Consider the following 23,446-nt stretch of genomic DNA (forward strand, 5'->3'; position numbering starts at 1 on the left):
ATTCTGGTGTGTGTGTGTGTGTGTGTGTGTGTGTGTGGTCCTCCAGTGAGCGGCTCTGTGCCTTTTGTTATTGTGGAGCACGAAGTCTGCTCGGTCAGGGTGAACTGAAGCTCTTCAAGGCCACACCGGGATGCGACCCTCCGCTCCGCCGTAACCATGACAACAGCCAATCAGGGAGGCCTCGGGGTCTGGAGAGGTACGTCAACTACTGCAGAGTCCCTAAAGCTAGAATTTGTGTGTAGTTGTTGGTTAGACCTCTAGACAACAACAATGACAACGTGGTGGTGGTTTTGTTTTTTAAGCCACAGTTTGGGTTTTTACTTCATCCTGTTATTCTGTGAGTGAATCTTTGAGTCGAGCCTGAGATTGACTCCTCACCCATTCAGTGGCTCACTGTTTGAATCAGTGAATCTTTTGGTAATGACTGCGATTTGCTCATCTCTCGTTCAGTAGATCTGATTATCTGACTCGGTTCATTTCTCTCTTGTTCACTGGATCGGTGATTCTTATTTAAATGGATCACTGAATCTTTTGTTCAGGACCGAGATCGAAACAGAGTCCTCTCTGTTTTACACTACACACTGGTAAGTGACTCACCTGAATGGATCCCAGTAATACCGGTCACATTTTTCCCAATAAATAAATAAAATCACAAACCTGTTTGGGTGCTCAGAGACACTCCTCCCACACAGAATGTTAGTGAGCGCCTGAAGCTACGTTACACCACTGTTTGCTTTCCTCCTCTTTGCTAGTGTGCACCGTATTACCCTGTGATTACCCATCATGCAGTTGGGAGTCCTACAGAACAGGATGTGAGGCTCAGCATGTGCTCAGCCCTACAAAGGGCCCTCGCTGGAAGGCTGCCTAATTTGTTTCGGCACCTCAGAACCAATCGGGAGCCACAATGATGTAATGCAGCACGAGTGTGAAGCTGGCAGTGAGCCACTGCGGCTCCGCTCTGTCAGACACACGCATGCATGCACACACGCAGACCGTTGGTCAGGGAAGTAGAGGATGAGAAAGGAGGAAAACAAAAGGATGGAGAGTACACGAGTGTGTGGTGACTCGAGGGATGTCTTCCACGTTGTTAGTGCAAACAGCTAATGGTGCAACAGCAGCGAATGTTTGCGTGTGAATGACGTGTAACAATAAGGGCCAGTTAAACAGAGTTCACAACAGCAGTCCTCTGCATTGTTTCTCTTGACCTGCTTTATACAGTTCTGATCTGTATTATCCTGCTTTGACCTGGGGTTCTGACCTGCTTTAAATGGTTCTGACCTGCTTTTAGCCTTCCTTATCCGGTTCTGACCTGCTTTAAATGGTTCTGACCTGCTTTTAGCCTTCCTTATCCGGTTCTGATCTGCTTTATCTGGTTTTGACCTGGGGTTCTGATCTGCTTTATCTGGTTTTGACCTGGGTTCTGATCTGCTTTAAATGGTTTTGACCTGGGGTTCTGATCTGCTTCTGGTTTTGACCTGTGGTTCTGATCTGCTTTAAATGGTTCTGACCTGCTTTTAGCCTTCCTTATCCAGTTCTGATCTGCTTTATCTGGTTTTGACCTGGGGTTCTGACCTGCTTTATCTGGTTTTGACCTGGGGTTCTGACCTGCTTTATCTGGTTTTGACCTGGGGTTCTGATCTGCTTTATCTGGTTTTGACCTGTGGTTCTGATCTGCTTTATCTGGTTTTGACCTGGGGTTCTGACCTGCTTTAAATGGTTCTGACCTGCTTTATCTGGTTTTGACCTGGGGTTCTGACCTGCTTTATCTGGTTTTGACCTGGGGTTCTGACCTGCTTTAAATGGTTCTGACCTGCTTTATCTGGTTTTGACCTGGGGTTCTGATCTGCTTTATCTGGTTTTGACCTGGGGTTCTGACCTGCTTTATCTGGTTTTGACTTGGGGTTCTGACCTGCTTTTAAATGGTTCTGACCTGCTTTATCTGGTTTTGACCTGGGGTTCTGATCTGCTTTATCTGGTTTTGACCTGGGGTTCTGATCTGCTTTATCTGGTTTTGACCTGGGGTTCTGATCTGCTTTATCTGGTTTTGACCTGGGGTTCTGACCTGCTTTATCTGGTTTTGACCTGGGGTTCTGATCTGCTTTATCTGGTTTTGACCTGGGGTTCTGATCTGCTTTATCTGGTTTTGACCTGGGGTTCTGACCTGCTTTATCTGGTTTTGACCTGGGGTTCTGACCTGCTTTAAATGGTTCTGACCTGCTTTATCTGTTTTGACCTGGGGTTCTGACCTGCTTTATCTGGTTTTGACCTGGGGTTCTGACCTGCTTTATCTGGTTTTGACCTGGGGTTCTGACCTGCTTTATCTGGTTTTGACCTGGGTTCTGACCTGCTTTTAAATGGTTCTGACCTGCTTTATCTGGTTTTGACCTGGGGTTCTGATCTGCTTTATCTGGTTTTGACCTGGGGTTCTGATCTGCTTTATCTGGTTTTGACCTGGGGTTCTGACCTGCTTTATCTGGTTTTGACCTGGGGTTCTGACCTGCTTTATCTGGTTTTGACCTGGGGTTCTGATCTACTTTATCTGGTTCTGACCTGGGGTTCTGACCTGCTTTAAATGGTTCTGACCTGCTTTTAGCCTTCCTTATCCGGTTCTGACCTGCTTTAAATGGTTCTGACCTGCTTTTAGCCTTCCTTATCCGGTTCTGACCTGCTTTTAGCCTTCCTTATCCGGTTCTGATCTGCTTTATCTGGTTTTGACCTGGGGTTCTGATCTGCTTTATCTGGTTTTGACCTGGGGTTCTGATCTGCTTTAAATGGTTTTGACCTGGGGTTCTGATCTGCTTCTGGTTTTGACCTGTGGTTCTGATCTGCTTTAAATGGTTCTGACCTGCTTTTAGCCTTCCTTATCCAGTTCTGATCTGCTTTATCTGGTTTTGACCTGGGGTTCTGACCTGCTTTATCTGGTTTTGACCTGGGGTTCTGACCTGCTTTATCTGGTTTTGACCTGGGGTTCTGATCTGCTTTATCTGGTTTTGACCTGTGGTTCTGATCTGCTTTATCTGGTTTTGACCTGGGGTTCTGACCTGCTTTAAATGGTTCTGACCTGCTTTATCTGGTTTTGACCTGGGGTTCTGACCTGCTTTAAATGGTTCTGACGTGCTTTATCTGGTTTTGACCTGGGGTTCTGATCTGCTTTATCTGGTTTTGACCTGTGGTTCTGATCTGCTTTATCTGGTTTTGACCTGGGGTTCTGACCTGCTTTATCTGGTTTTGACTTGGGGTTCTGACCTGCTTTTAAATGGTTCTGACCTGCTTTATCTGGTTTTGACCTGGGGTTCTGATCTGCTTTATCTGGTTTTGACCTGGGGTTCTGATCTGCTTTATCTGGTTTTGACCTGGGGTTCTGATCTGCTTTATCTGGTTTTGACCTGGGGTTCTGACCTGCTTTATCTGGTTTTGACCTGGGGTTCTGATCTGCTTTATCTGGTTTTGACCTGGGGTTCTGATCTGCTTTATCTGGTTTTGACCTGGGGTTCTGACCTGCTTTATCTGGTTTTGACCTGGGGTTCTGACCTGCTTTAAATGGTTCTGACCTGCTTTATCTGGTTTTGACCTGGGGTTCTGACCTGCTTTATCTGGTTTTGACCTGGGGTTCTGACCTGCTTTATCTGGTTTTGACCTGGGGTTCTGACCTGCTTTATCTGGTTTTGACCTGGGGTTCTGACCTGCTTTATCTGGTTTTGACCTGGGGTTCTGATCTGCTTTATCTGGTTTTGACCTGGGGTTCTGATCTGCTTTATCTGGTTTTGACCTGGGGTTCTGACCTGCTTTATCTGGTTTTGACCTGGGGTTCTGACCTGCTTTATCTGGTTTTGACCTGGGGTTCTGATCTACTTTATCTGGTTTTGACCTGGGGTTCTGACATGCTTTATCTGGTTCTGACCTGGGGTTCTGACCTGCTTTAAATGGTTCTGACCTGCTTTTAACCTTCTTTATCCGGTTCTGATCTGCTTTATCTGGTTTTGACCTGGGGTTCTGATCTGCTTTATCTGGTTTTGACCTGGGGTTCTGATCTGCTTTATCTGGTTTTGACCTGGGGTTCTGATCTGCTTTATCTGGTTTTGACCTGGGGTTCTGATCTGCTTTATCTGGTTTTGACCTGGGGTTCTGATCTGCTTTATCTGGTTTTGACCTGGGGTTCTGATCTGCTTTATCTGGTTTTGACCTGGGGTTCTGACCTGCTTTAAATGGTTCTGACCTGCTTTATCTGGTTTTGACCTGGGGTTCTGACCTGCTTTATCTGGTTTTGACCTGGGGTTCTGATCTGCTTTATCTGGTTTTGACCTGGGTTCTGATCTGCTTTATCTGGCTTTGACCTGGGGTTCTGATCTGCTTTATCTGGTTTTGACCTGGGGTTCTGACCTGCTTTAAATGGTTCTGACCTGCTTTATCTGGTTTTGACCTGGGGTTCTGACCTGCTTTAAATGGTTCTGACCTGCTTTATCTGGTTTTGACCTGGGGTTCTGATCTGCTTTATCTGGTTTTGACCTGTGGTTCTGACCTGCTTTAAATGGTTCTGACCTGCTTTTAACCTTCTTTATCCGGTTCTGATCTGCTTTATCTGGTTTTGACCTGGGGTTCTGATCTGCTTTATCTGGTTTTGACCTGGGGTTCTGATCTGCTTTATCTGGTTTTGACCTGGGGTTCTGACCTGCTTTAAATGGTTCTGATCTGCTTTATCTGGTTTTGACCTGGGGTTCTGACCTGCTTTATCTGGTTTTGACCTGGGGTTCTGATCTGCTTTAAATGGTTCTGACCTGCTTTTAACCTTCTTTATCCGGTTCTGATCTGCTTTATCTGGTTTTGACCTGGGGTTCTGATCTGCTTTATCTGGTTTTGACCTGGGGTTCTGATCTGCTTTATCTGGTTTTGACCTGGGGTTCTGACCTGCTTTAAATGGTTCTGATCTGCTTTATCTGGTTTTGACCTGGGGTTCTGACCTGCTTTATCTGGTTTTGACCTGGGGTTCTGATCTGCTTTAAATGGTTCTGACCTGCTTTTAACCTTCTTTATCCGGTTCTGATCTGCTTTATCTGGTTTTGACCTGGGGTTCTGACCTGCTTTAAATGGTTCTGACCTGCTTTTAACCTTCTTTATCCGGTTCTGATCTGGTTTTGACCTGGGGTTCTGACCTGCTTTATCTGGTTTTGACCTGGGGTTCTGACCTGCTTTAAATGGTTCTGATCTGCTTTATCTGGTTTTGACCTGGGGTTCTGATCTGCTTTATCTGGTTTTGACCTGGGGTTCTGACCTGCTTTAAATGGTTCTGATCTGCTTTATCTGGTTTTGACCTGGGGTTCTGATCTGCTTTAAGTGGTTCTGACCTGCTTTTAACCTTCTTTATCCGGTTCTGATCTGCTTTATCTGGTTTTGACCTGGGGTTCTGACCTGCTTTATCTGGTTTTGACCTGGGGTTCTGACCTGCTTTATCTGGTTTTGACCTGGGGTTCTGACCTGCTTTATCTGGTTTTGATCTGGGGTTCTGACCTGCTTTATCTGGTTTTGACCTGGGGTTCTGACCTGCTTTAAATGGTTCTGACCTGCTTTTAACCTTCTTTATCCGGTTCTGATCTGCTTTATCTGGTTTTGACCTGGGGTTTTGACCTGCTTTATCTGGTTTTGACCTGGGGTTCTGACCTGCTTTAAATGGTTCTGACCTGCTTTATCTGGTTTTGACCTGGGGTTCTGATCTGCTTTTAAATGGTTCTGATCTGTTTTATCTGGTTTTGACCTGGGGTTCTGACCTGCTTTAAATGGTTCTGACATGCTTTATCTGGTTTTGACCTGGGGTTCTGACCTGCTTTATCTGGTTTTGACCTGGGGTTCTGATCTGCTTTATCTGGTTTTGACCTGGGGTTCTGACCTGCTTTAAATGGTTCTGACATGCTTCATCTGGTTTTGACCTGGGGTTCTGACCTGCTTTAAATGGTTCTGACCTGCTTTTAACCTTCTTTATCCGGTTCTGATCTGCTTTATCTGGTTTTGACCTGGGGTTCTGACCTGCTTTATCTGGTTTTGACCTGGGGTTCTGACCTGCTTTAAATGGTTCTGACCTAGTCTGGCTAACGCGACTTCAAAGCTCTACGAGCATTTGGTCTGGCCAAGATATTAAGCCCAACCGTTTCCCAGAGCCCGTGGTTGACCCGCCTCCCTGAAATGTCTGTTTGCTACTGGTCGAAGCCAGAAAAGGCTGTGACGAAGCTTAAACCAATCACATCACTCTTTCCTTTGACGTATGTGACGCGACGGGGCTAACTGGTAGATTAAACTCTTACCGAAGCCGGTCGGGAGCAAGGCGAAAACGTCCTTCCTTTCAATAAATACCTCCAGGGCTGCTCTTTGTTCCGTTTTCAATGAGAACTTCCCGTTGAATGCTTTCAATACAGCATCTACCGCTGTGTCAAAGGCTTGCCGCTGCTCCATGTTCGTGATGTGAATGAAGCGCTTCCGGCACAGATTCTGTAAACAATCTATGGCTTCCGGTCGCAGTTCTGCTACGTCACTACCTTGACCACGCCTCTACCCAGGGCCGTTGGAGATGCTCAAAGTTGATTGGTTCCCGATTTTTCGGGAGTTTGGAAGAGCTGTAGATAGCTTGCCTGGCCAGACTAAGCTCGCAACAGGCCCTCGTGTTGCGTCACACTTAGGATGGGCGGGCCCAGGCTAGTTCTGACCTGCTTTTAACCTTCTTTATCCGGTTCTGATCTGCTTTATCTGGTTTTGACCTGGGGTTCTGATCTGCTTTATCTGGTTTTGACCTGGGGTTCTGACCTGCTTTATCTGGTTTTGACCTGGGGTTCTGACCTGCTTTATCTGGTTTTGACCTGGGGTTCTGACCTGCTTTATCTGGTTTTGACCTGGGGTTCTGATCTGCTTTATCTGGTTTTGACCTGGGGTTCTGACCTGCTTTAAATGGTTCTGATCTGCTTTATCTGGTTTTGACCTGGGGTTCTGACCTGCTTTATCTGGTTTTGACCTGGGGTTCTGACCTGCTTTATCTGGTTTTGACCTGGGGTTCTGATCTGCTTTATCTGGTTTTGAACTGAGGTTCTGACCTGCTTTAAATGGTTCTGATCTGCTTTATCTGGTTTTGACCTGGGGTTCTGACCTGCTTTATCTGGTTTTGACCTGGGGTTCTGATCTGCTTTATCTGGTTTTGAACTGAGGTTCTGACCTGCTTTAAATGGTTCTGATCTGCTTTATCTGGTTTTGACCTGGGGTTCTGACCTGCTTTAAATGGTTCTGATCTGCTTTATCTGGTTTTGACCTGGGGTTCTGATCTGCTTTATCTGGTTTTGACCTGGGGTTCTGACCTGCTTTATCCGGTTTTGACCTGGGGTTCTGATCTGCTTCTGGTTTTGACCTGTGGTTCTGACCTGCTTTTAATGGTTCTGACCTGCTTTTAACCTTCTTTATCCGGTTCTGATCTGCTTTATCTGGTTTTGACCTGGGGTTCTGATCTGCTTTAAATGGTTCTGACCTGCTTTATCTGGTTTTGACCTGGGGTTCTGATCTGCTTTATCTGGTTTTGACCTGGGGTTCTGATCTGCTTTATCTGGTTTTGAACTGAGGTTCTGACCTGCTTTAAATGGTTCTGATCTGCTTTATCTGGTTTTGACCTGGGGTTCTGATCTGCTTTATCTGGTTTTGAACTGAGGTTCTGACCTGCTTTAAATGGTTCTGATCTGCTTTATCTGGTTTTGAACTGAGGTTCTGACCTGCTTTAAATGGTTCTGATCTGCTTTATCTGGTTTTGAACTGAGGTTCTGACCTGCTTTAAATGGTTCTGATCTGCTTTATCTGGTTTTGAACTGAGGTTCTGACCTGCTTTAAATGGTTCTGATCTGCTTTATCTGGTTTTGACCTGGGGTTCTGATCTGCTTTATCTGGTTTTGACCTGGGGTTCTGATCTGCTTTATCTGGTTTTGACCTGGGGTTCTGACCTGCTTTATCTGGTTTTGACCTGCGGTTCTGACCTGCTTTATCTGGTTTTGACCAGGGGTTCTGATCTGCTTTATCTGGCTTTGAACTGAGGTTCTGACCTGCTTTAAATGGTTCTGATCTGCTTTATCTGGTTTTGACCTGGGGTTCTGACCTGCTTTATCCGGTTTTGACCTGGGGTTCTGATCTGCTTCTGGTTTTGACCTGTGGTTCTGACCTGCTTTTAATGGTTCTGACCTGCTTTTAACCTTCTTTATCCGGTTCTGATCTGCTTTATCTGGTTTTGACCTGGGGTTCTGATCTGCTTTATCTGGTTTTGACCTGGGGTTCTGATCTGCTTTATCTGGTTTTGACCTGGGGTTCTGACCTGCTTTAAATGGTTCTGACCTGCTTTATCTGGTTTTGACCTGGGGTTCTGACCTGCTTTATCCGGTTCTGACCTGGGGTTCTGACCTGCTTTATCCGGTTTTGACCTGGGGTTCTGACCTGCTTTAAATGGTTCTGACCTGCTTTATCTGGTTTTGACCTGGGGTTCTGACCTGCTTTATCCGGTTCTGACCTGGGGTTCTGACCTGCTTTATCCGGTTTTGACCTGGGGTTCTGACCTGCTTTAAATGGTTCAGACCTGCTTTTAACCACCTTCATCCAGTCCTGATTTGCTTTTGACCACTTTTTATCTGGTTCTGACCTGCCTTTAACAACCTTTATCCAGTTCTGACCTGCTTTATCTGGTTTTGACCTGGGGTTCTGACCTGCCTTTATCCGGTTCTGACCTGCTTTTAACCTTCTTTATCCGGTCCTGACCTGCTTTAAATGGTTCAGACCTGCTTTTAACCTTCTTGATCTGGTTCTGACCTGCTTTATCTGGTTTTGACCTGGGGTTCTGACCTGCTTTAAATGGTTCTGACCTGCTTTTGACCTTTTATTTGGCTCTGACCTGCTTTTGACCACCTTTATCCGTTTCTAACCTGCTTTAACTGGTTCTGACCTGTTTGTGACCTGCTTTATCCGGTTCCGACCTGTTTTATCTGGTTCTGATCTGGATTATCCTGCTTTAATTGGTTCAGACATGTTTGTGAGCTTGTAGTTTTTAGCATGCTAATTAAATTTTATCCAAGTACCTTTTGATATATTGCAAAGCAAAAATAGCGATAAAAAGTGGGCTTGTCCTCGAGCCATTATGTGACCTCGCAGGAAGACACTTTACACCCGAAAACGTACAGCCACATTGGCTTATACTAGCTGGTCGCCAGCATGAACTGTGACAGTGAGGGAAATAGTTATGGGTTTGTGACCTCACTTTTTGCGTCCTGTTTAAATAATTATAGATAATTACACAAACTCCGTTGACTTCCAACTTTCTCTATAAATGGACTCGGACACACCCAATTTCCCATTTATAGCCTTCAGGAAAACCCATCCCTGCCCCCCATGGCCTTTGAGACACACTGACAGTAACACACCCATGTTTTCTTTTGGTGCCTTCAGTTATGCCCACGCAGCACTGATCCCATTTCTGTGTGTCACGGACGGTGACACACCCACATTTTCACCTGTGCCCTTTGAATCACACCCACTTAGCTGTTTTGCTTTCCTGCATACTGACTCAAAGATCTTCAGATAAACCTTGTTGATTCAGACAGATGGACTTGATGTAATAAGACGCATCTTATCTTTCATCGATGAGTCATTTCCCAATAGCCAGCACATCAGTCCGTGACTTTACGCTAAATATCAGCTAAATTATCACACCGATGAGTCAAAGCCTCCAGTTGCTGAATGTCAAGTGTGAATTAACACCTTCCTCCTCTCTCGCTCTCGCACGCTCATAGATCATGACAGAAGAGTTTCTTCAGATCCACCACGCCGTCTGTAAAAACCTGTGCGAAAGGCCACGTCTCTGCTCAAATGGCTGACATTTAGCTGCTGGTTTCTTTCCTTTCTCTCTCTCGTTAGATGGAACGCAGTTTGTCCTTGGTGTCATCGTTAACATTGTGCTTTCTATTCTCATCGCTCTTCACCTGAGGCGTCAGACTCGTCTCTGAGTGAGTCACGGCTCATGTGAACTCTGCAGGTCACCTCCTTTCACTTCAGTAGGAAGTCAATGGTCTAAAACATGAAGCAGCTATTTCTCACTTTCTCCATCTTCATGCTTGTGTGTGTGTGTGTGTGTGTGTGTGTAAAGAAGGCGTGGCCTGTGTATCTGTCTTCAGTCCCACTGATAAAGGTGGGGCTTCTACCTCTATATCTGTCGATTACATTAAAGGAGGTGTGGCTTCTGTACCCATAAGTCTCTCTGAAGTAGGTGTGGCTTCTGTGCCTTCAGTCGCATTGAACGTGAGGCTTTTTTTGGCCTTTTGTCAGAGCAAGCTTAATTCAAAAGAGATGGGCGTGGCCTTTGGGTCAGTCAAACTGAAAATGTGGTCTCTGCAGCCACCAGTCTCAGGTGAAATAGGTGTGGCTTCTTAGTCCTAATGAAGAAGGTGTGGCTTCTGTGCTTTTAGACACATTGTAGGAGGTGTGGCCTTTGTGCCTTTAGTCCTCAGGAAGAAGGCGTGGCCTCTGTGCCTTTATGTACATTGTAGGAGGTGTGGCCTCTGTGCCTTTAGACACATTGTAGGAGGTGTGGCCTTTGTGCCTTTAGTCCTCATGAAGGTGTGGCTTCTGTGCCTTTAGACACATTGTAGGAGGTGTGGCCTTTGTTCCTTTATATACATTGTAGGAGGTGTGGCCTTTGTTCCTTTATATACATTGTAGGAGGTGTGGCCTTTGTTCCTTTATATACATTGTAGGAGGTGTGGCCTCTGTGCCTTTAGACACATTGTAAGAGGTGTGGGCTTTGTGCCTTCAGTCCTCATGAAGGTGTGGCTTCTGTGCCTTTAGACACATTGTAGGAGGTGTGGCCTTTGTTCCTTTATACACATTGTAGGAGGTGTGGCCTTTGTGCCTTTAGTCCTAATGAAGGCATGGCTTCTGTACCTTTAGACACATTGTAGGAGGTGTGGCCTTTGTTCCTTTATATACATTGTAGGAGGTGTGGCCTTTGTTCCTTTATATACGTTGTAGGAGGTGTGGCCTTTGTTCCTTTGTATACATTGTAGGAGGCGTGGCCTTTGTTCCTTTATACACATTGTAGGAGGTGTGGCCTTTGTGCCTTTAGTCCTAATGAAGGCATGGCTTCTGTACCTTTAGACACATTGTAGGAGGTGTGGCCTTTGTTCCTTTATATACATTGTAGGAGGTGTGGCCTTTGTTCCTTTATATACGTTGTAGGAGGTGTGGCCTTTGTTCCTTTGTATACATTGTAGGAGGCGTGGCCTTTGTTCCTTTATACACATTGTAGGAGGTGTGGCCTTTGTGCCTTTAGTCCTAATGAAGGCATGGCTTCTGTACCTTTAGACACATTGTAGGAGGTGTGGCCTTTGTTCCTTTATATACATTGTAGGAGGTGTGGCCTTTGTTCCTTTATATACGTTGTAGGAGGTGTGGCCTTTGTTCCTTTGTATACATTGTAGGAGGTGTGGCCTTTGTTCCTTTATACACATTGTAGGAGGTGTGGCCTTTGTGCCTTTAGTCCAAATGAAGGCGTAGCCTCTGTGCCTTGAGACACATTGTAGGAGGTGTGGCCTTTGTGCCTTCAGTCCAAATGAAGGCGTGGCCTCTGTGCTTTGATACGTTATAGGAGGTGTGGCCTTTCTGTCTTTCGTCCTCGTGAAGACGACGTGGCTTCTGCACCTTTATACACGTTGTAGGAGGTGTAGCCTTTGTTCCTTTATACACGTCGCAGGAGGTGTGGCCTTTGTTCCTTTATACGCGTTGTCGGAGGTGTGGCCTTTGTTCCTTTATACACATTCCAGGAGGTGTGGCCTCTGTGCTTTAAGATACCTTGTTGGAGGTGTGGTATTTGTGCCTTTCGTCCTAATGAAGGTGTGGTTTCTGTGCCTTTAGACACATTGTAGGAGGTGTGGCCTTTGTGGCTTTAGTCCTAATGAAGGCGTGGCTTCTGTACCTTTAGACACATTGTAGGTGTGGCCTTTGTTCCTTTATGCACATTGTAGGAGGTGTGGCCTCTGTGCCTTTATACACATTGTAGGAGGTGTGGCCTCTGTGCCTTTATACACATTGTAGGAGGTGTGGCCTTTGTTCCTTCAGTCCTAATGAAGAAGGCGCTGCCTCTGTGCTTGAAGACACATTGTAGGAGGTGTGGCCTTTCTGCTTTTCGTCCTAGTGATGAAGGCGTGGCTTCTGCACCTTTAAATACATTGTAGGAGGTGTGGCCTTTGTGCCTTTAGAAACGTTGGTGGTGTGGCTTTTCTAACTTATTCCACATTGTAGGAAGTGTGGCCTTTGTGCCTTCAGTCCGAACGAAGGAGGCGTGGCCTCTGTGCTTTAAGGCACATTGTCGGAGGTGTTGCATTTGTTCTTTTACGCCATGTTGTAGGAGGTGTGGCCTCTGTGCCTTTAGTCCTAATGACGAAGGTGTGGTCTTTGTGCCTTTAATCCTAGTGAAGGAGTGGCCTCTGTACCAGTCATAATGAAGTAGGCGTGGCCTCTCAGCTGATGAGGTTAAGCTGTGACACTGATTCTTTCCCTCCTGTATTTTGTTTGCTAGCGGTGGAACAGAGGAGTCGGGCCACAGGTCCTGGGACGAGCTTCACCACGTTGGTTTACCAGAGGACGCAGACGTCCAGTCTCTCTTCGACGAGTCAGGTGATCACCACTGTCGACCTTTTTCACGATTACAGATTTATACCTGGTAATGCGCTGATCAGGAATACACAAGTGTGTTTACACGAAGGTGTGTGTGTGTGTGTGTGTGCAGGTCAGTGCTGGGCCCATCAGCGGTGTGCTCTGTGGTCGGAGGGCGTGTGTCAGGCAGAGGACCAATCACTGCTCTATGTGGACAGAGCCATCCACTCAGGGAGCACAGAGGTGAGGTCGGACAAGGACACGCTCTCACACAGACCAAAACCGGAGACGCCATTTTACTTCCTGTTAAAAACAAGTTGTAAATATTCTTCACGCATAAATAACCGACTTATGAGTCACACATTGACGTTTAAGATGGGTGCAGGCTGGAGGTGAAGGGACGGGGCCAAAGGTCACGGCTGACTCAGAAAAGGTCGCCGCACACGTGCGCACTCTTCATACAGTTCTGCTTGAGTGAGATCTTCCAGTGTGACCTGCTAGTAGCACAGAGTCCTGGAAAATTGCGTTTCAATTTTTTGGCTGGTAAAGGTTTGGAAAAGAGTAAAATATTCATTAGTTAAAATATTTAACAATAAAATCTTAATGAGGCTTTAAAAATATCTAATCCATTAGTTTAAAATAAATGGTCGCTAATTTTCATATGATGTATTAAAAAAAAAAATTGAAGATGATTATTTGAAGCGTCCATCAAAACCAGGTGTGGGGCCATCCTTAAAAAAAATCCGTTTCCTGTCCACCGGGTGAGCAAAAAAATTTTCAGTAGGGAGGGAGGGATTTTTATTTATATATATTAGTGCTGTCAAGCGATTTAAAATATTTAATCGCGATTAATGTCGCGACTGTCATAGTTAACTCGCGATTAATCGCAATTTAATCGCACATTTTTGTCACATGAAAAACCATTGTAATTCTCTTATCAGCATAAAAAAGTGAATGGGCTTGCTCACCGTTCGAACCACGGGGGTACACGGGGGATCCGAGATCCCCTGAAACAGACATGAGATCCCTTGAAAACATGATTTGGGAAATGTTGGGGGGTCTCTAAAATATTGGCAAAATGATGTTTATTGACATAGCAATCGTGTGTAACGGGAAGCATTTGCATATCCGAAGTGAGCGTGCGATGGAGATCCGCGCTCTGAGACAAGCGCAAGCACCCCCCCCCAAGGGAAAATAAGGGACCCCCCCGAAAATATCGGCATAGTTCGAACACTGGTTGTACCAATTTTTTTTTTTTTAATTGCAGAGCATAACACGTCTTGTCACAGCCATTGCAAAGTGGGGCTGGAGCCGCCGATGGGAAAACGAAAAACTTAAGCCGAGCACCGTGGCGCTTCGGGGGAGGGCAGAGGACTCTGGCTGTGCGGGGCGTGGCATCATGTCACAGAGCGTTAATCTCGCGATAAAAAAATGATCGCCGTTAAAATTGAGTCAAGTTAACGCGTTAATAACGCGACATTTTTGACAGCACTAATATATTAGTGCTGTCAAAAATGTCGCGTTATTAACGCATTAACTTGACTCAATTTTAACGGCGATCATTTTTTTATCGCGAGATTAACGCTCTGTGACATGATGTAGGTTTTTCATAAGCTTTTGAAACTGCCAGGAACTTGGAACAGAGACTTTGCTTAGAAAACCGATAGCAGCTAGACTGTAATGCCACGCCCCGCACAGCCAGAGTTCTCTGCCCTCCCCCCCCAAAGAACCAGCGCGGGCAGGGCGCGCTAGTAGAGATGGGATTTATGGCTCTTTGATGGGATCCGCATCTTTGGGATCCGTTCTTTGAAAAGAGCCGTTCAAAAGGCTGGCTCATTTGGCTCTTTTTAAATATTTATTCAGTTTTAAGAAGACAGCGTCTAAAGAAGCCAGATCCCTCTGAACTGTAAACTCAATGCTATCCCAGAAATCCTTCCTGTAATATGCAAATTTGGCCGCCTCTGATTGGACAGCGCGACGCATCAACAGGCAGAAAGTGTAAAAGTACAAAATGTGTTAAGTGAGCTGAAACAGTAAAGATCAGATTCAATGCAATATTTATCAACGAACAACTTAAAGTTAATATAATAGTGCACTTTATATTATAATCAAGCATGTCAAGCCTACCCTCACTGTGTAACCTGTCTCTCTGATTAGAGTTGTAGACTAACTCAAGCAGTAGATCACTTCACTCATGGTTCTCTTGCTAGCCTCGGGACGAAGAGCCACGGTGCTCGGCTTAGGTTTCACTTTGCAGTGGCTGTGTCAAGACGTCTTATGCTTTGCAAAAAAAAAACATTGGTACAAAACAAGCCCATTCACTTTTTTATGCTGGTAAGAGAATTACAATGTTTTTTCATGTGACAAAAATGTGCGATTAAATTGCGATTAATCGCGAGTTAACTATGACAGTCGCGACATTAATCGTGATTAAATATTTTAATTGCTTGACAGCACTTATATATATATATATATATGATGGATGGATAAGAAATCGCAGTGCTGTTTGCTTTTTCTTTTAGCACTTTTTTTTATTACAAAAGCAGACACATTTAATAAAATATGACGGTTTAATCAACTGAAACTTGTACAAAAACTTTAAGTTAGCATTTTAAATGCTGACTGCAACATTTGCAAAACTTTTACAGAGGTACTTAAAATGTCCGACACACGGACTTTTTGTAGTTCTAAATCGAGCGTTAGGCCGAGTTCGGATGAAATTACACTATTAAAATGATCACTGAATGATCTGTTTTTCTGAATCTTTACTATTTTGTTGTTCGCTAGAATACCATTTTGCGATTTCACACTTAAGCAAATGTTTGAAAACTCCGGATCTCCTTCCTTCATGGTGGCTGCCGTTTTTTTTGTGCCGCACGGCGCATGCGCAGAGCTGATTCAGTTCTATATTCTGCACGGAATGCGTAAATGTCAAGTTCGATTTTAGATTTACGAACCCGAAAAAAATGTCGAAAAAACCGGTGTTAAAAAAAAAAATTTTCAACCGCACAAACGGCACTCACCCGGCCGGTGGACCGGAAACGGAACATTTTTTAATAATGGCCTGAGGTTTCACTGATGTTCAGTAATGCTGAATGTAACTGTAAATGGATAAAAAGTATGGCGTGTCGTGTGTGCGTGTGTCTGTGAGGTGTGATGTGGAAGTCTAAAATGGGTCGTTCCATCTAAAGAGGGAACAGTGCACTTGTTTATCGCGAGGAGGGAAATAATGGACGTGTTTTGAGGAAGCGCTTGATAATTGATGTGTGTTTGAAACACACCCTCTCCGACTTCCCCTAGGCCCTGGGGGGGATCCCTCTCGCCAACACATGGCCCATTACTTCATCAGGGATGTGCTGAGATGAGGGATGGAGTCGATGTCGGTGCTCGCTGGAGAAGAAGCAAGCGTAAACGTAAATGGTGTTACACTGTACGTTAACACAACCCTGCTCTCTCCCTCTTTCTCTCTCTAGCATTGTGCATATTGTAAGCGCCTTGGAGCATCCATTAAGTGCTGTGAGGAGGGGTGTGACCGCTCGTACCATTATCCGTGTGCGGGGGGAGCCGGAACCTTCCAGGACTTCAGGAAGCGCTCTGTCCTGTGCACAGACCACATCGAGTTCGCCGTCGGTAAATGTGAGACAAAACCACATCTTCATCCGCCCTCTTTCTTTACAAAATACTCCAGAATACTACAAAACACGATAAAATTCTACAAAAAACCCACATTCTCCAAAATTCTACAAAACTCAAGATTCTAAAAAAAAGCCCCACTAACTTCTGCAAAACACTAAAATTCTATAAAATTGTACAAAATATTACAAAATACAAAAATTCTCCAAAATGCTACAGAATAATAACAAAATACTACAAAAAACTAAAATTCTACAAAATACTAATTCTACAAAACACGATAAAATTGCATGGAATATTATAAAGTACTACAAAAGTCTTCAAACTATTTACCAAATTCTTCAGAATCCTACAAAATATTACACAATACGAAAATTCTACTAAATACTCCAGAATTCTACAAAACATAAAATTCTAAAAAAAAAAAAAACCCACAACCTACAATTAAATACTACAGAATAATACAAAGCATACAAAATACTACGTCTAAAATTCTAGAAAATTCCACAAAACACTAAAATTGTGCAGAATTCTACAAAACGCGATAAAATTGTACGAAATGCTATAAAGTGCAACAAAAGTCTCCAGAATTCACAAATTCTACAAAGTACTGCAAAAAAAGTATAAAATTCTACACACTGTAAAATGGTTCGAAATTCTACAAAATATTAAAAGTATTAAGTTCTACATGTTGGTGTAAAATACGTTCTAGCATGTATTGAGTCTTATAAATGTTTATAAATATACCATGTTCAGTTTTTTTTTTTAACTAAATTAGCTGTTTTTTTTAAATTATTTATTAAATGTATAACAACGCTACATTAAAAATATTATATATGATATAAACTCATAATTTATTTACACTTTAAACTAACTTCGACACACCTTGCTTAACCTTTTCGTATTTAAAATGGATACGAGTAACGAATTCTATTTCTTGTTAATTGTAGTAAAGAGTAATATTGTTGAATATTAATTTATACAAACTTTGTGACACATTTAAATATTTTTATATCGTATAATGCTATGCAGTTGTAAATAATTGTGCTTTTAGCAACCAATAGGAACGGTGTAGTTTCAAAAAATTTCTTTTAATTATAATAAAGTTTCACGATAGTTCATTCTATTAATTTATACACTACTATAAAATTGTTGCTGTGTGTCGGAATTAACGTGGATAATGAAATACTATAATATTAATCTATATAACCTAACACTGTATAGTGATTTAAATTCCTTTACAGTGATGGTATTTGAAATCACTGTGCGTAATGTAACGTAACGTCATTAAGAGTGACGTGGAACATATTATGGGATGTAATAGTGGTCAAAATGTTCTACGATCATGGCTGCTGATTTATATTTCTCTAAACGAAATACTTGAATTACGAACTCACTCACTTTCCTCTCGCGCGTGTGTGTGTGTAGCGGCGGAGGAGGCGAACTGTGTGCTGTGTGAAAGTCCGGGAGATTTAATGGACCAGCTGTTCTGCACCAGCTGTGGTCTTCATTACCACGGCATGTGTTTGGACATCAGCGTGACTCCTCTGAAGCGAGCAGGCTGGCAGTGTCCGGAGTGTAAAGTGTGCCAGACGTGCAAGTGAGTGTGAACCTCGTTCTTCACGCTTTGTTTTTATACGCAATTAAGGCGGAGCTTAAGTTGCAGGCATGTACTGTACGGCGTTTATAGAATTACATAACCTGTTTGAAAAGTCTATAAAACGACGCACTGAGAGTTTTTATCCTGTTTTTGTGTCAGAAATCCTGGAGAGGACACGAAGATGCTGGTGTGTGACATGTGCGATAAAGGCTATCACACCTTCTGCCTGCAGCCCGTCATGGACTCCATTCCCACCAACGGATGGAGGTGTAAGGTAGCGAATCAGCAAACAGAAACCGTTCGCTCTGTGTGGAGCTGGATTAGGGTTGGATAGAGTCATGTGAAGCCCTTGAGGACTGTATGGAGTTGCCAAGGATCATGGATTTATACGGAGTCATTTAGGCGTTAGAACTATTTTGAGTCGTAAAGAGTCACGTCGGGTCATATGGGGTCGTTTATACCCCTTTTTGAACGGGTTCTTCAACTGGTTCCGTTCAGGAGTCTTTGAGTCTTGGTGCTAGCGAACCGGCCCACGTTTGCACCAGTTTTGAGCGGAGTCATTCTAATCAAGGATGTATCATGAACAGAGGTCGTTGCACAACAGGAGTAAACTGAAGTCACGAGATGACCGAGCGTATACAACCCCGATTCCAAAAAAGTTGGGACAAAGTACAAATTGTGAATAAAAACGGAATGCAATGATGTGGAAGTTTCAAAAGTCCATATTTTATTCAGAATAGAACATAGATGACATATCAAATGTTTAAACTGAGAAAATGTATCATTTAAAGAGAAAAATTAGGTGATTTTTAAATTTCATGACAACAACACATCTCAAAAAAGTTGGGACAAGGCCATGTTTCCCACTGTGAGACATCCCCTTTTCTCTTTACAACAGTCTGTAAACGTCTGGGGACTGAGGAGACAAGTTGCTCAAGTTTAGGGATAGGAATGTTAACCCATTCTTGTCTAATGTAGGATTCTAGTTGCTCAACTGTCTTGGGTCTTTTTTGTCATATCTGGCTGGCCAGTTCAGTACCCGGACCCTTCTTCTACGCAGCCATGATGCTGTAATTGATGCAGTATGTGGTTTGGCATTGTCATGTTGGAAAATGCAAGGTCTTCCCTGAAAGAGACGTCGTCTGGATGGGAGCATATGTTGCTCTAGAACCTGGATATACCTTTCAGCATTGATGGTGTCTTTCCAGATGTGTAAGCTGCCCATGCCACACGCACTAATACAACCCCATACCATCAGAGATGCAGGCTTCTGAACTGAGCGCTGATAACAACTCGGGTCGTCCTTCTCCTCTTTAGTCCGAATGACACGGCGTCCCTGATTTCCATAAAGAACTTCACATTTTGATTCGTCTGACCACAGAACAGTTTTCCACTTTGCCACAGTCCATTTTAAATGAGCCTTGGCCCAGAGAAGACGTCTGCGCTTCTGGATCGTGTTTAGATACGGCTTCTTCTTTGAACTATAGAGTTTTAGCTGGCGACGGCGGATGGCACGGTGAATTGTGTTCACAGATAATGTTCTCTGGAAATATTCCTGAGCCCATTTTGTGATTTCCAATACAGAAGCATGCCTGTATGTGATGCAGTGCCGTCTAAGGGCCCGAAGATCACGGGCACCCGGTACGGTTTTCCGGCCTTGACCCTTACGCACAGAGATTCTTCCAGATTCTCTGAATCTTTTGATGATATTATGCACTGTAGATGATATGTTCAAACTCTTTGCAATTTTACACTGTTGAACTCCTTTCTGATATTGCTCCACTATTTGTCGGTGCAGAATTAGGGGGATTGGTGATCCTCTTCCCATCTTTACTTCTGAGAGCCGCTGCCACTCCAAGATGCTCTTTTTATACCCAGTCATGTTAATGACCTATTGCCAGTTGAACTAATGAGTTGCAATTTGGTCCTCCAGCTGTTCCTTTTTTGTACCTTTAACTTTTCCAGCCTCTTATTGCCCCTGTCCCAACTTTTTTGAGATGTGTTGCTGTCATGAAATTTCAAATGAGCCAATATTTGGCATGAAATTTCAAAATGTCTCACTTTCGACATTTGATATGTTGTCTATGTTCTATTGTGAATACAATATCAGTTTTTGAGATTTGTAAATTATTGCATTCCGTTTTTATTTACAGTTTGTACTTTGCCCCAACTTTTTTGGAATCGGGGTTGTATGATTCCCTCCAAGCTTTTGTTCTGTTATTACAGATATTTGTTTTTGGTCCATTTTTTTTTCCTGAAGATGCATCCTTTTCAGTTGCATTCTCCATTGCTTTGTCTCCAAACTAATGACTCCCACTGATGTCATGGTTCGAACTGGGAAAACCAGCTATGTTCTGGTTCCATGTTTTGGGAACCAACTTTTTAGGTCCTGAACTGATTAATTTCGGTTGAAATGCTGCGAACGGTTCAGAATTTGTTGCGCAAAACAAGAACAGAACCTTTATAAAGACTAAGCTTTTGTTCCAACGCGTAACGACTCGGATTTACCCGAATTTTGGACTGGCTTACTCCAGTCCTTGTCAAGGAATGACACTCTGCTTCCTGCACGTGACTTTACGTGATTGGAGCAGGGGATCAAAGGTCGCCGATAACCGGAACCTCCCCCGTCTTTGTTTTAGAGTAGGTTGAAGGGCCCTGATGTAGTAGATGGCTTCTTTTCCTCCTCGAGCGAAGAAATCCAGTTCACTGTCTCGTATTTCCACTGTGTCGAGCGTGACTGTATGTCCTGTTGATCTCTTGAGGATGTTCGAAGCCTTAGTTCCTTTTACAGTACTAGATCCTCGCGTAAAGTACCGTGCAGGAAGCAGAGGGTCGTTCCTTGACGAGGACCGGGGTAAGTCCGAGTCCTTATGTGTTGGAACAAAAGTTTTAGTCTTTATAATGTCGTTTACGAACACGGACGAGTCTACACGCCAAGAACAGAACCTGTTCCCTGTTGGTCAAAAAAGGATATCGGAGTTATACAAGTTTGTAAGGAGTCTTGTACCATCATGTAGCGCTCTTTTAAGAGTGTTACGGAGTTCATTAGAGTCATAGCGTCGTGTGGGTTTTGGATGGAGTCATGTTGCGTCGCCTAGAATCGTATAGATTTGTGAGTAGTTGTATGGAGTTGTTTAAAATCCTATGGAGTTGTAAAGAGTCTTCTGGAGCCATTTGTAATCCTGTAGAGTCGTATAGCTTTGTACAGAATCATTTGGAGTCATCCAGATTTGTACGAGATTCATATGGAGTTGTTTAGAGTCACTTGCGAGTGATAGACACAGTTTTGACTACAGTGATGAAAAGTTTAATGTGGTGTGTGTGTGTTACAGAACTGCAGGGTGTGTGTGCAGTGTGGCACTCGGAGCAGCAGTCTGCTATGTGAGAGCTGCTCCAGGCAGCACGACTCGACTCAGCTCTGCGCTCTGTGTGCCGGAAGCCTGGACGCCGAGCTTCAGAAGGATCTGCTGTCCTGCCATCACTGCAAAAGGTAACGTACGTGGCAGAATCACCTCTCGGTCATGCAGGCCAGCTTGTAAGATATACAGCCAAAGAAACTCAGCTGTAGGTGGCGCTACGTATCATAAATCCCTGAGCAACAAATAAAACGTCTCTAAATAGTACCGTGTTTTCCGGACTATACGTCGCTCCGGAGTTTAAGTCGCATCAGCCAAAAAATGCATTATGAAGACGAAAAAAACACATATATGTCGCACTTTTTTGAAGTGTTATTCTATCCATAGAATCTGTGACTCTGTCTGATAAGTGGCGCGTGGTTACTGCGCGACTGCATCGTTTATTTAATAACCGAACAGCTGAGCAGTGATAACGCGCCCTTTGCCCTGTAAGTAGCCTCGTCTGATCATTTTAAATATCTACTATCACTATCGTTATTACTAATAGCCTATATTATTATTATTATAACTAATATTAGTAGCCTATTACTGATGCATTAATCAGTTTGCTTTTAGAATATTTTTACCGGTAGGGCTTATTATCGCCCCATGGCTCTTTCGTCTTTGTTATTAAAGCCGTAGTCGTCATCGAGGAGCGTCATTCTTCATTTCTGTCGAATTTTATTTCATCAAATCAGAGGCCAAGTAGGCTATAGACCCTTTTCACTCACGTGACCTTCGTAAACGCGACCGCCATTTTGGACATGAAGAAATAACGGTTTATGGCACAGACCCTTTCGGTTCTCGCTCATCTAGCTGCTACAATGACTGCTTAGACTGCAACAATAATACCTAACACACACGTCGTAAAGACGTGAAGCTCGTCAAGTGATGAGTGTGTTCATTGATAAGCTAACACAATCTAAAAGTAGACATACCATCACACTGCCCTGGCGCTGTGTACAGTTTACCTTCTATGGTTTGTGCACTCACTATTTGCCATTACTTTCTCCAACCTAGTGTTCGAACTATGCCGATATTTTCGGGGGGTCCCTTTTTTTCCCTGGGGGGGGGGTGCTTGCGCTTGTCTCAGAGCGCGGATCTCCAAACACATGAGAAGCCTATCTTACGCACATATCACGCGGACTCCACACCTCCACACACGCATTAGGGGTGGGTATTGCCAAGGACATCACGATACTTGAGTCACGATACGATACTGCGATATATTGCGATATTCTACATAGTTGACTGAAAAATGCAAACGCATTATGCATCTTAAAATCCGAGTTGTATGCACATCAGATGATTAGTGATAATTCATGGGACAAACTGAGTCAAAACAATGTAATTCTAATTATCCATGCCATTTTATTGTAACTATACAAGCGCAAGTTACAACATATTTGCAGGAACAACACACTGTCTGGAACCAGGGCTTTGAACCAGAATTTTTTTCCTATTGGTTCGTTCCGAACAGAAACGGAATTTTAACGTTTCCGGTTTTGGGTTCCACCATTAAATAGACGTTCCCGAACCGGTTAGAACAAAAAAATTTTGTTCCCGGAACGGTTAATTACGTTCCCTGTCAGCTGTTTAACAAATGGCTATAAAATGATGTCTCTGTCTCATCCAGCTTAAGCCAAATGTAGGCTAATTCTATTACAACCTTCATTAAATAAGACAAGAAATAATTCAAAACAATTATTATTTCAAATGTTGGCGATTTGGATTCTCAGTACGTCTTCCCATCTACACAAACAGAAAAAGTGCCAAAAATGAAAGAGAATTCGTTTAGTGTGTTACCAAAGGCTAGTCAGGCCCTATAGAGGGCTACCGCATGACGTCACCGCACCGCGAGATTTTGTTAGGCGCCATATTGGAAGACCAAGTACACATCTATGCAAGTACATACATACATAAAACAAACTACACCTGAAATGTAGCCAGGGCCGGTTCTGCCCTAATCTGGACCCGGGTGCAACATCGCGCAACCCCCCCCCCCCCCCCACCCCCCCACCCCCCACCCCCCAAAAAAACCACACCAGTCTAAATCAGGACAACCATCACATAACTATAACTATAAACATTTTAGATCAACTATTTTAACTAAATGGGCTATAATAAATAAGCCTGCAGGCAGCCACGGCGGGCTGCCTCAGAAAACTAA

General features: G+C 43.8%; 1 protein-coding gene across 10 annotated transcripts in view; it reads left to right on the forward strand.

Moving 5' to 3' along the window:
- The window catches only part of kmt2cb (lysine (K)-specific methyltransferase 2Cb), a 237,304-nt gene that overhangs the window by 91,811 nt on the left and 122,047 nt on the right, over nucleotides 1–23,446 (forward strand). For 8 of the 10 annotated variants that reach the window (XM_060928213.1, XM_060928248.1, XM_060928223.1 and 5 more), the window contains exons 5-11: nucleotides 47–196; nucleotides 12,572–12,669; nucleotides 12,782–12,891; nucleotides 16,122–16,284; nucleotides 17,710–17,881; nucleotides 18,041–18,155; nucleotides 21,214–21,371. In XM_060928213.1, coding sequence (XP_060784196.1) covers nucleotides 47–196; nucleotides 12,572–12,669; nucleotides 12,782–12,891; nucleotides 16,122–16,284; nucleotides 17,710–17,881; nucleotides 18,041–18,155; nucleotides 21,214–21,371 — 966 coding nt within the window. The remainder of the gene's footprint in view (nucleotides 1–46; nucleotides 197–12,571; nucleotides 12,670–12,781; nucleotides 12,892–16,121; nucleotides 16,285–17,709; nucleotides 17,882–18,040; nucleotides 18,156–21,213; nucleotides 21,372–23,446) is intronic. The other 2 variants (XM_060928232.1, XM_060928276.1) reach the window with 2 other exon arrangements.

Source organism: Neoarius graeffei, chromosome 1 (genome assembly GCF_027579695.1).
Source record: "Neoarius graeffei isolate fNeoGra1 chromosome 1, fNeoGra1.pri, whole genome shotgun sequence".
Classification (NCBI taxonomy): domain Eukaryota; kingdom Metazoa; phylum Chordata; class Actinopteri; order Siluriformes; family Ariidae; genus Neoarius; species Neoarius graeffei.